Genomic DNA, 12,333 nt, shown 5'->3' on the forward strand with positions numbered 1-12,333 from the left:
GATTACATAGTGGAAAATATTGGAATTATAAACTAAAAAAATAATTGTCCTGAGGAAAAAAGCTTCCTCAAGGGTAGCAGTAGTTTTTCGCATTAAACAGGTCCAACAAAAGATTTATTGCTGTGTTAGAATTCATTTCTTTCAAACCTCAAGGAAAAAAAAAAAAGTGAACTTTTACTAGCAGAAATTCTTTGAAGAGCTAGAAAAGGAATTATGATTGTATGTTATAAAGACAAATGTAAATACCATATATAATCCACTTTCTTTCCTAATTTTTGCTTATCATATAAACAAATTAATGTAAAACTCACCCTAAAATGCTAATTTAAATGGTCCATATTCACATCAAGCTCTTGTTGATGTGAGGCTCAAGATGAAGGCTTACTCTGCTCTAGCTGTTTAACATTTCTTTTCTTTCTCTATACTTGATGACCTACCACATTCCTCTCAAGAGTGTTTTGTAAACTTGTCCACTCTCCTACAGCCAACAAACCATTTCTGTCCTCCCCGCTTTCTGTCAGGAGACCCTGGATTTTGCTTTCTGAGGCACTGAGTTCCCCTTTGCATTAATTATATTCCCTGTCCACTGCTAAGGCTGTTCTTCCACAACTTAACCTTTTCTATCCCTAGATTTTATCTTATTTGGCAACAAACAGCAAATTATCTTTTTTTTTTTTTTAAGTCCCAGACTTTTACTGATGCTAATTTTTCCTAAAGTTATTGTCCTTGCTCACTCTTGCACTAATGAGCTCTGTGGAATAATACTTTATAGCCATTGGTCCCACATCAACAAATCATTTGTTAATCCTCATAAATTTTCCCACCTACTTTATTGAAAAATTTATTTTTGAAGACTACACAAATGAGAGGTCATGAAATCTAATTTTTTCCCTTAGTTTTCATCTTGCTAGATATACTTTCCATGTTTGTATTGCTATCATTCCTCCCCCTTCTGAAACACAATGCTCTGTTAATTTAGAAGTGAAAAAAACAGATAAATATTAAGTATTTCTGTTTTAAGATAGAGGTATAACTGAAGGAAAAGTCTTCCCTCATAGTTCAGTTGGTAAAGAATCTGCATGCAGTGCAGGAGACTGGGTTCGATCCCTGGGTCAGGAAGATCCCCTGGAGGAGGAAATGAAAACCCACTCCAGTATTCTTGCCTGGGAAATCCTATGGACAGAGGAGCCTAGTGGGCTACAGTCCATGGGGTCACAAAAGTTGGACATGACTTAGCAACTAAACCACTACATAGCCAAAGGGTACAGAGGTGGGTACCAAGCCCAAAAGAGTATAGAAGCCCTGGAGACCTGAAAGCCTTTCTGGAGATGAATCTTTGTTCTTCTATTTGCTGGTTGTATGAACCTAAGTTTATCCATTTGTAAAGGGGAATAAATAACCACCCTGCAGGATCGTTATATGGATTAGTAATAATAATAATAATAATAAATAAATAAAGCAGTAACAGTTACTTACATATAGTAGGTATTTAGTAAATAGAAGCAGTTATTGAATTCAAATGGACAAATACCACTTTTTTCTTAAATTCCCCACACTGCACGGCTTATGGGATCTCAGTTCCCCGACCAGGGATTAAAACTGGACCACAGGCACTGAAAGCACCAGATTCTAACCACTGGATCACCAGGGAATTCCCTAAATTGACAGATATTCACTGGGAGTGGTGATATTAAAAACAGCTGCTTTTCAAAGAATTTATAATCCTAGAACTAAACAGCACATGTCATGAAGAAGTTAAAATAGCAATAAAATATTAATAGAATTGTCCCAAGGCAACATATAATTAATTGCAAATTAATTTTATATGCAACAGTTTCTGTGGGATTGAGTAGGAAAGAGAAATCACCTCATGCTAGCCAGGTTTTAAAGGTGGTATCTCAGTTGACACTTGAACATGATTTGAGCAGGTGTAGGAGAGGCATGGTTAAATGAGGTAAGTCTTAAGGCATGCGTCATAGCATAAACAAAACCCAAGTGCAGAAGGGGTTACCGGATGTTGAGAGGAGAGTAAAACAATTGCACTTTGTTATTTTTGGGCTTCTTACCCTGCACAACTTTTAGAAGTAGCGCTGAGCAATGTGGCTGGAGATAAGAGGTGGTAAATAAGGGACATAAATACCTCAAAGCAGTGTTTTGAAGCAAAAAACAGAAACCGCAGTTCTGCTCTGTAATCGGTGTCTTTTCTAAGACTGAAATATCCAAGACCTCAGAAGAGATAATGAACTTTGTAAAATAACATATCCATTTTAATGAATCATGTAATATTTATTTGAATGTTATAATAAACACTTACTTGTATCTAGATCTAAGAATGATCTGAATTTTTTTTCTATTTGTAGGGCATACCAGGGCCACATGGAAATCCTGGGTTACCTGGATTACCAGGTCCAAAGGTGAGTGCTTTGAATATCACGTGATTTTCGGCACATTACTAAAGAAGGTCTTTAACTTTTAAAGTCAACCTTGGAATATTAGGGATCTCTGTCATCTCTAGAGCATGAGTCTTTGGCAAGATTGTCATAGGGTGGCAGATGGCCAGGTTCCTTGAGAGCCCACCACACTTGGATTTATAAATAGCTAGTGGTAAAGGCAAGCATGGCCCTGCTTTGATATTCTAGTCTTTGTTGTCAAAATATGATGGCAATATATGGAAACCTCTGTAGTGTACAAATTATGATTTGAGTAATTTACCTTAAATCAAGACTATTTTAATGTATAAATAAATACTGAGGAAATAAAACATCATTTATTTCCCTGTTTCATACTTCTCTAATATTTTCACTTGAAAAAGATCTATGAGGATAATGCTTATAGGATATACTCATATTTTTATGAAAACAACTAACCTGAAAACCTGTAAAAATATGAGCATACATAGTTGTGTGCTAGTAGTGTGACAGATAGTAGTATGCTGCTGCTGCTGCTAAGTCACTTCAGTCATGTCTGTAAAACAGATGGAAGTATATATACCAGGCTGGTTACCTTCATAGCAGGTATGGAATTGGAAATATAAGTAAATATACATATCTGTACACACACATGTACACGTGAATGTAAGCATTAGGGTTTTGGTTGCCAGTAAAATCATGAATATTTCAGGGTCATCACTAACCACTCTGCTTATTAATTATCTCACTCAAAAGTAACCAAATAGCTGTTACCATACAGATGTAGATTAAGATAGGATAGAGCTTAAGGACACAGGTTTTGGAGTCTAACTGATTTGGATTCAAGTTTTAGCCCTCTTGATTTGTATATACTGTTTAGTCGTGTCTGACTCTTTGTGACCTCGTGGACTGTAGCCCGTCAGGCTCCTTTGTCCATGATTCTCCAGGCAAGAATGCTGTAGTGGGTTGCTGTTTCTTTCTCCAGGGGATCTTCCCAACCCAGGGATTGATCCAGGTCTCCCACATTGCAGGCGAATTCTCTACTGTCTGACTCACCAGGAAAGCCCCTTGATTTGTATGACTAGAAACAAATTGCTTTGCCCCTTTAAGCTTAATTTTCTTCTCCAAAACAGAGAAAACCATGGTATGTCCTCATAGGGCTGGAGTGAAGGCTAAATAAATTGTGAGCAAAACCCTTAACAGAGCTAACACATCATAAATAATACCATTATTAATAGTAAGTAATAATGACTCCCTCAGTTTCTCATCACTCTCAACAACTTTTTGAGTTTAATAAAATGTCTCAGAAAAAAGGCTTTTAACTACTGGATGTGTACCAGAAAGAAGACAAATGCCTTCTCAAGAAATTAGAATTTTGTTTTAAAATTTGTGATTCTCTAGCCCTCCAAGTTTTGTCTGGGGACTTCAAGGATATTTAGACTAGTGGAAGGCTAGTGTAGTTGTAAAGACCCAGCTCATGGTTCTCCACAGAGCCAAGTTCTAGGGGACTTGCCAACCTACTAACAGCCTCATCTCCACAACTCAACGAAAGACAGAATAGAGGTGGGGTTTCCACATGGCTTGTGTCATCTTTCTCTTTTCCTGCCTCAGCCAATAACAAACATATACTTGAAGAAACAAAAAAGATGGAGAATAGGGTGAGGGGAGATGAAGACGGAAATAATGGAAAGCCTTTGATTTCATTGACTTCTTAAAATGTGTGTACTTAGGAGAAAATACTTGGGAAAATGATGTCTGTGTCAAAAAAATTGTCTTTGTCCAAAGATTAAAAACAGGGTATTTTGCAGTGTTGACTAATATGAATGTGTGCCTTCAGTAAAATGCTCTAGGAGAGATGAAGTCTTAATCTCAAGATTTCTCTTTAATATCATACTTAGTAGTATAAATATAATTTTGACTGTAACTATTTACCAATAACATATTTTATGAACCCCTATATTAGGGATTTTGTAAGCTCTACTTAAAATTTGTAAGTAATTAACTGAACCTCTTGCGAACTTAATCATATAAACCTGAATATTAGTCTTAGTTTATATTTAAATTTAATAAATTGATAACCATCTTCAAAATAGCCAAAACTGACCATGATTTGTTTTAACTGCACATATTTATGGGGACATTAGATAGGACTTCCCTGGTTGCTCAGATGGTAAAACGTCTGCCTACAATGCAGGAGACTCGGGTTCAATCCCTGGGTTGGGAAGATCTCTTGGAGAAGGAAATGGCAACCCACTCCAGTATGCTTGCCTGGAAAATCCCATGGATGGTGGAACCTGGTAGGCTACAGTCCATGGGGTCACAAAGAGTCGGCCACAACTGAACGACTTTACTTTCACTTCTCACTTTCATGCATTGGAGAAGGAAATGGCAACCCACTCCAGTGTTCTTGCCTGGAGAATCCAGGGACAGGGGAGCCTGTTGGTCTGCTGTCTATGGGGTTGCACAGAGTCAGACATGACTGAAGTGACTTAGCAGCAGCAGCAGCTTAGCAAGGCTAGTAGTGTGTGGTTTATGAAACCAATTTTCCTAGGAATTTAACATTTTAAAGTAATACACACTTTAAAGTAATCAGGATTAATAGAACATTCAAGTTTTATACTTTGTAATCCTCTTATAGTGTTTATTCAGGACAATGCAATAAATATGCAGATTTCATGCTCTCAAGGATAAATTTTGACATGTAATCACAGGATTTATTTTCCTTCGGGAACAAAGATCCCTTTTAGGTTAATGGGTTTTACAGTATTAAGACATTTTCAGAATTTTTCTCTTTTCAGTTATTATTCAGCAAGAATAACATAGAATTATTGTTCTCTAAGAAAAGTGTATAAAAAATCTTGTCACTTGCATAAGAAATTGCACATTTCAAAAGGGGTTACCTGAACCTTTGAAAAGACCAAATTAAGATAATTACAAGTTTAGAAAGATTTAACTGCAATGGAAAATGCAGTGCATTATGAAATGTTTATACAATCATATTTGGATTAATATATTTTATAAAAATTGTTAGAACTGATACCAACCAGGGTTCTTGGCCTTAACCAGTCAATAGAAATTTCAGATTCCTTATGTGGAGTGAGGAAATGAGTGTGTTCAGGGGTTGGACCAGAGGGTTGGCTTAGAGTTTTCTCACCCCTTTGGTGGTGTTGTGTATAGTGAAAAAGTGAAAGTGAAAGTCCCTCAGTCATAGGCTATACAGTCCTCATGGACTGTATAGTCCATGGAATTCTCCAGGCCAGAATACTGGAGTGGGTGTAGCTGTTCCCTTCTCCAGAGGATCTTCCCAACCCAAGGATTGAACCCAGGTCTACCACATTGCAGGCAGATTCTTTACCAGCTGAGCCACCAGGGAAGCCCAAGAATACTGGAGTAGGTAGCCTATCCCTTTTCCAGGGGATCTTCCTGACCCACAAATTGAACTGGGGTGTCCTGCATTGCAGGTTGCATATAGAGGTATATGCAGTGCATTGCTTTTGCTCTGACCCCCTGTTTTGGCTCCCAGCTCTTCAGAAGTGGCAGTTGGGTGTTGGTTTTTTTTTTTGTCTTTTCATTTGTTTGTCCAGAGATGCAACTTTTACTGAAAATATCACATTTATTATTTGTTACATAAAACAAAAAGTCTTGTGTCTCTTAAGAATGAATATACCTTAAGATAGTATAGAAATAAGTTCTATTTATAAGGCTATTTTAAAGTTTATAAGAATAAAGCTTATTTTGCAAACATACTCTAGATTGATGCAAAATCTAGCATTTTATTTTCTGTTATCCTATTACAATTAAGTTAGTATTTACCATAAAGGACAAAGAATGTAAACTTATCTTTGGTGGTTCTCAACTCTGTTCAAGCAAAATAAGTTTTCACATGTTTGTCTTCCTTAATAGATTCTGAGTTATTTGAATGCAGGGGCCAGATCTTATCCCTCTTTGGCTTTGTATCTAGCCCAGTGCCTAGAATGTGTTGGGCATTCTATAAATGTTAAACTGAAGTAATAAGCAGACAATGTTAGTAATAAGGCACTGGCATCAAAAGGGAATAAGAACTAGCACTTACTGAGCATCTAGTATCAGTTGACAGTATTTTATGTATGCCATCTCATTCAATTCCACTTCAATTAAGAGTACTATTCAGAGCAGGCTTTATTACCTTCTGCTTTCCATAGAAGAAAACATATTCAGAGAAGTAAGTACTTAACCAAGGTAACACAGTTTAACTGGCATCAGAATTAGATCTGTTTTACTCTTTACCTTACACCTATTTGTCTCTACTAGCATAGTGAGTGGTTCACTATGAACCTTGAATGTATGGAACAGCACCTTAAGAAGGAAAGATGAGGGTGGGGTAACCTAGTGTAATTAAAGACTTTCTGAATTCATTTAGTAATAGTAACAAAATATGTCCATTCCAGGGTTCCAGCTAATCCTTTGGATGCTAATAAGATATAAACACCATAAAGAGTGTTTATATCTTATGAAACACCATGAAACTGAACTCTCATCTCTTAGAACTGTGTTGTTAAATTGCTAAATAGTAGAAGAACAAAATGCCACACAAAAATTTTGTGGGTATACAACATTTTTCAGCAGTATGAAGACTAATTTAAAATAGAGGTAAACTATTGAGTTCTTTAGCTGAAATCAGTAGACTTCTGGTAGAAATATTGTCTTTCTAAGAAAAAAGTCTTTCTAAAAAAATATCAAGTGAATTCTGCTTCTCTGTTTGCTAGAGAGAATGACTTTTTTCTTGTCACCAAACCATCTAAGTCCACATTTCATCATATTTGCTTATTTAATATAAACTTTATTTGCAGGGTGCTGGAAATTCTTATTACTATTAATTAATACATGATCAATTATGCAGTAAATCTTCAGACATGAGTCCGAATGAAGAATCTAGATCTACTTACAGTTCTAGTCCAGGCCATCTATTTTTGTCCAGATAATTTCTTTCTCAAAAGTGCTTCTTAAAGGCTACTTAAAAACTTTCCATGAATGTTAATTAGTAGCATATATTACTTTAGTCAAGTTCAATAGCTCCTTCAAATTTAATCCCGTTCAATGAAAATATCTAATCTTAGTAAGCTGCTGTTAACAGTGTTCTGTTAGTATTGGCTTGGCCAAAATGTTCATTTGGGATTTTCTTTTAAGATCTTATGGAAAAATCTGCAAGAAGTTTTTGGCCAACTCAATAATATTAAATGAAATGTTATTAATTAATAATATTAAATATTGAATTCCAAAGAGTGTATCTGTGCTATACTTTATTTCTGGTTTTGGCCCTCTGTTCCCATGTTTCTGTCATGCTCCCATTTTCCTTGCTTGTGAATTAAATAAATATGTTAAATATAGATGCTGACCCATTCTAAGAACTTTTTTACAGAGTCAGATTGCTATGAAAATTTTTCAATCCAACATTCTGGCAATGTAAAGTATGATAAAATGCTGAAGACTGAGGTGCTCCTTTTGTTCTGTACAACATAAGGACCTTTATGTAAAGGACCAGACAAATATGACAGATACATTAAATTTTTTTCTTTCTAGCCATCAAAGACTATTAGGGTCACATCAAAAGGATTCAGAAGCCAATCTGAAAAGCTTCTACTAGTCAAAGATTGGTATAATTTGAATATCATTAAGAATATTAACTGTAGTGGATTAAGTCACATCAAATATCTCTAAATCCATGAGTTTACTTTGTAGCTAAGAACAGAGAAACCCTCATTGGTCACCTTTAGAGGATGCCAGGGAATTGCATCTATGAGATTGTATATTCAACAATTCAATTCAAATCTGACACTAACTACCCCAAGCTAGTGTCAGACTCCACAGATTTAAGGGCTCAATCCCACATGACTCCCCACATTTGAGATGCTAGCAGAACACTTGTGCTTGGCTGACTATGATTGTTCAGGGCTTCTCACAATCTCTTCCTGTCCTGGGTTTGATATTTTGCTGGAATAGCTCACAGAACTCAGAAAAACATTTTAATAAGGCTTACCAATTTATTATTAAAAAAATAGAACTCAAATAGCTGAAAGGTAGAGATGCATAGGGCAAAATATGGAGAGAGAAGCCTAGAGCTTCCATGCCCTTCCCAGGTACATCGTGCTTCCAGTGTGTTCACCTGCTGGAAGCTCTTGGAATGTCTTTAAGAGTTTTTATACTAAATCTCTACCACCCCCTCCTGTCCCTGGAGGTGGGGGAAGAGATGGGGCTAAGTTTTACTACCCTGTAATCACTTGTTTGCCTTTCTGGTGACTAGTTCCCATCCTGAAGCTATCTGGCTCCCTCTCTCCAGTCACCTCATTAGCATAAGCTCAGATCAAAAAGGGCTTGTTATGAATAACAAAAAGCACTCCTAGGACTCAGGAAATTCCAAGGGTTTTAGGATCTTTGTGCCAGGAACCAGGGCCAAAGACAAAATGTATACTTTCAGAATGTGGTCCGCTGGAGAAGGGAATGGCAAACCACTTTATTATTCTTGCCTTGATGGCCCCATGAACAGTATGAAAGGCAAAAAGATAGAACACTGAAAGATGAACTCCCCATGTCGGTAGTGCCCAATATGCTACTGGAGATCAATGGAGAAATAACTCCAGAAAGAACGAAGAGATGGAACCAAAGCAAAAAACAGCACCCATTTGTGCATGTGACTGGTGATGGAAGCAAGGTCTGATGCTGTAAAGAGCAATATTGCATAGGAACCTGGAATGTTAGGTCCGTAAATCAAGGCAAATTGGAAGTGGTCAAACAGGAGATGGCAAGAGTAAACATTAACATTCTAGGAATCAGTGAACTAAAATGGACTGGAATGGGTGAATTTAACTCAGATGACCATTATATCTACTACTGTGGGCAACAATCCCTTAGAAGAAAAGGAGTAGCCATCATAGTCAAAACAAGAGTCCAAAATGCAGTACTTGGATGCAATCTCAAAAATGACAGAATGATCTCTGTTTGTTTCCAAGGCAAACCATTCAATATCACAGTAATTCAAGTCTATGCCCCAACCAGTAATGCCAAAGAAGCTGAAGTTTAACGGTTCTATGAAGACCTACAAGACCTTCTAGAACTAACACCCCCAAAAGATGTCCTTTTCATTATGGGGGACTGGAATGCAAAAGTAGGAAGTCAAGAAACACCTGGAGTAACAGGCAAATTTGGCCTTGGAGTATAGAATGAAGCAGGGCCAAGGCTAACAGTTTTGGCAAGAGAACGCACTGGTCATAGCAAACACCCTCTTGCAACAACACAAGAGAAGACTCTCTACATGGACATCACCAGATGGTCAACACCGAAATCAGACTGATTTTATTCCTTGCAGCCAAAGATGGAGAAGTTCTATACAGTCAGCAAAAACAAGACCAGGAGCTGACTGTGGCTCATGAACTCCTTATTGCCAAATTCAGACTTAAATTGAAGAAAGTAGGGAAAACCACTAGACCATTCAGGAATGACCTAAATCAAATCCCTTATGATTATACAGTAGCGATGAGAAAGAGATTTAAGGGGCTAGACCTGATAGAGTACCTGATGAACTATGGACGGAGGTTCATGACATTGTACAGGAGACAGGGATCAAGACCATCCCCATGGAAAAGAAATGCAAAAAAGTAAAATGGCTGTCTGAGGAGGCCTTACAAATAGCTGTGAAAAAAAGAGAAGCAAAAAGTAAAGGAGAAAAGGAAAGATATAAGCATCTGAATGCAGAGTTCCAAAGCATAGCAAGGAGAGATAAGAAAGCCTTCCTCAGAGATCAATGCAAAGAAATAGAGGAAAACAATAGAATGGGAAAGACTAGAGATCTCTTCAAGAAAATTATAGTTACCAAGGGAACATTTCATGCAAAGATGGGCTCGATAAAGGACAGAAATGGTATGGACCTAACAGAAGCAGAAGATATTAAGAAGAGGTGGCAAGAATACACAGAAGAACTGTACAAAAGAGATCTTCATGACCCAGATAATCACGGTGTGATCACTCACCTAGAGCCAGACATCCTGGAATGTGAAGTCAAGTGGGCCTTAGAAAGCATCACTATGAACAAAGCTAGTGGAGGTGATGGAATTCCAGTGGAGCTATTTCAAATCCTGAAAGATGATGCTGTGAAAGTGTTGCACTCAATATGCCAGCAAATTTGGAAAACTCAGCAGTGGCCATAGGACTGGAAAAGGTCAGTTTTCATTCCAATCCCAAAGAAAGGCAATGCCAAAGAATGCTCAAACTACCACACAATTGCACTCATCTCACACGCTAATAAAGTAATGCTCAAAATTCTCCAAGCCAGGCTTGAGCAATACATGAACCATGAACTTCCAGATGTTCAAGTTGGTTTTAGAAAAGGCAGAGGAACCAGAGATAAATTGCCAACATCCGCTGGATCATGGAAAAAGCAAGAGAGTTTCAGAAAAACATCTATTTCTGCTTTATTGACTATGCCAAAGCCTTTGACTGTGTGGATCACAACAAACTGGAAAATTCTGAAAGAGATGGGAATACCAGACCACCTGACCTGCCTCTTCAGAAACCTATATGCAGATCAGGAAGCAACAGTTAGAACTGGACATGGAACAACAGACTGGTTCAAAACAGGAAAAGGATACGTCTAGGCTGTATATTGTGACCCTGCTTATTTAACTTATACTCAGAGTACATCATGAGAAATGCTGGGCTGGATGAAGCACAAGGTGGAATCAAAATTGCCAGGAGAAATATCAACAACTTCAGATATGCAGATGATACCACCTTTATGGCAGAAAGTGAAGAACTAAAGAGCTTCTTGATGAAAGTGAAAGAGGAGAGTGAAAAAGTTGGCTTAAAGCAATACTTTCAGAAAACTAAGATCATGGCATCCGGTCCAATCACTTCATGGCAAATAGATGAAGAAACAGTGGTAACAGGGGCATACTTTATTTTTCTGGGCTCCAAAATCATTGCAGATGGTGATTGCAGCCATGAAATTAAAAGACACTTCCTCCTCTGAATGAAAGTTTTGACCAACCTGGACAGCATATTAAAAAGTAGAGACATTACTTTGCCAACAAAGGTCTGTCTAGTCAAGGCTATGGTTTTTCCAGTGATCATGTATGCATGTGAATTTGGACTATAAATAAAGCTGAGTGCTAAAGAATTAATGCTTTTGAACTATGGTATTGGAAAAGACTCTTGAGAGTCCCTTGAATGCAAGGAAATCCAACCAGTCCATCCTATAGGAAATCACTCCTGAGTATTCATGTAAGGACTGTTGTTGAAGCTGAAACTCCAATACTTTGGCCACCTGATACGAAGAGCTGACTCATTTGAAATAACCCTGATGCTGGGAAAGATTGAAGGTGGGAGTAGAAGGGGACCACCGAGGATGAGATGGTTAGATGGCACCATTGACTCAATGGGCATGAGTTTGAGTAAACTGCGAGAGTTGGTGATGGACAGGGAGGCCTGATATGCTGCAGTTCATGGCGTCATAAACAGTCGTACACCACTGAGTGACTCAACTGAACTAATACTTTTATTATACCACAGTCATTATTTTAAAAAATGGTAAACAGAAGAAAAATAAAGAGAAATAATAAAATTTTTGTTATGAAATTGCCTTGCCTTTCTTAGAATTAAAGATTAGTTCTGATGCTGAAAACTCAGCTTCTCTGTATACCGGTGCCAAATTTAATCTTGGAGACAGAGTTTTGAGTGACGTGGAAAAGGATAGCTGTATTTCTTTCCAGGAAAAATGGGACACAGTGGGCTCATACTCTTAAAACCACGTGTCCCAACTTGGGGAATATAGAGACAAGTTTTATAGTAATTATTCAAAGAGGATGACATGAGTAGCTTGTGGACATTCTTCTGAAGGGTTAATGATGAAGTAAGTTAGGAGTCTACATTGTCAACCTTCAGGTCCAACTGGTGT

At 37.5% G+C, this 12,333-nt stretch overlaps 1 protein-coding gene across 5 annotated transcripts in view; it reads left to right on the forward strand.

Annotated features, from left to right (window-relative positions):
• Nucleotides 1-12,333, forward strand: part of COL24A1 (collagen type XXIV alpha 1 chain) — a 400,744-nt gene that overhangs the window by 47,222 nt on the left and 341,189 nt on the right. For all 5 annotated transcript variants that reach the window (XM_070367752.1, XM_005888435.2, XM_070367754.1 and 2 more), the window contains exon 6: nt 2,361-2,414. In XM_070367752.1, the coding sequence (XP_070223853.1) occupies nt 2,361-2,414 (54 nt within the window). The remainder of the gene's footprint in view (nt 1-2,360; nt 2,415-12,333) is intronic.

The sequence above is a fragment of the Bos mutus genome, chromosome 3, assembly GCF_027580195.1.
Source record: "Bos mutus isolate GX-2022 chromosome 3, NWIPB_WYAK_1.1, whole genome shotgun sequence".
NCBI lineage: Eukaryota > Metazoa > Chordata > Mammalia > Artiodactyla > Bovidae > Bos > Bos mutus.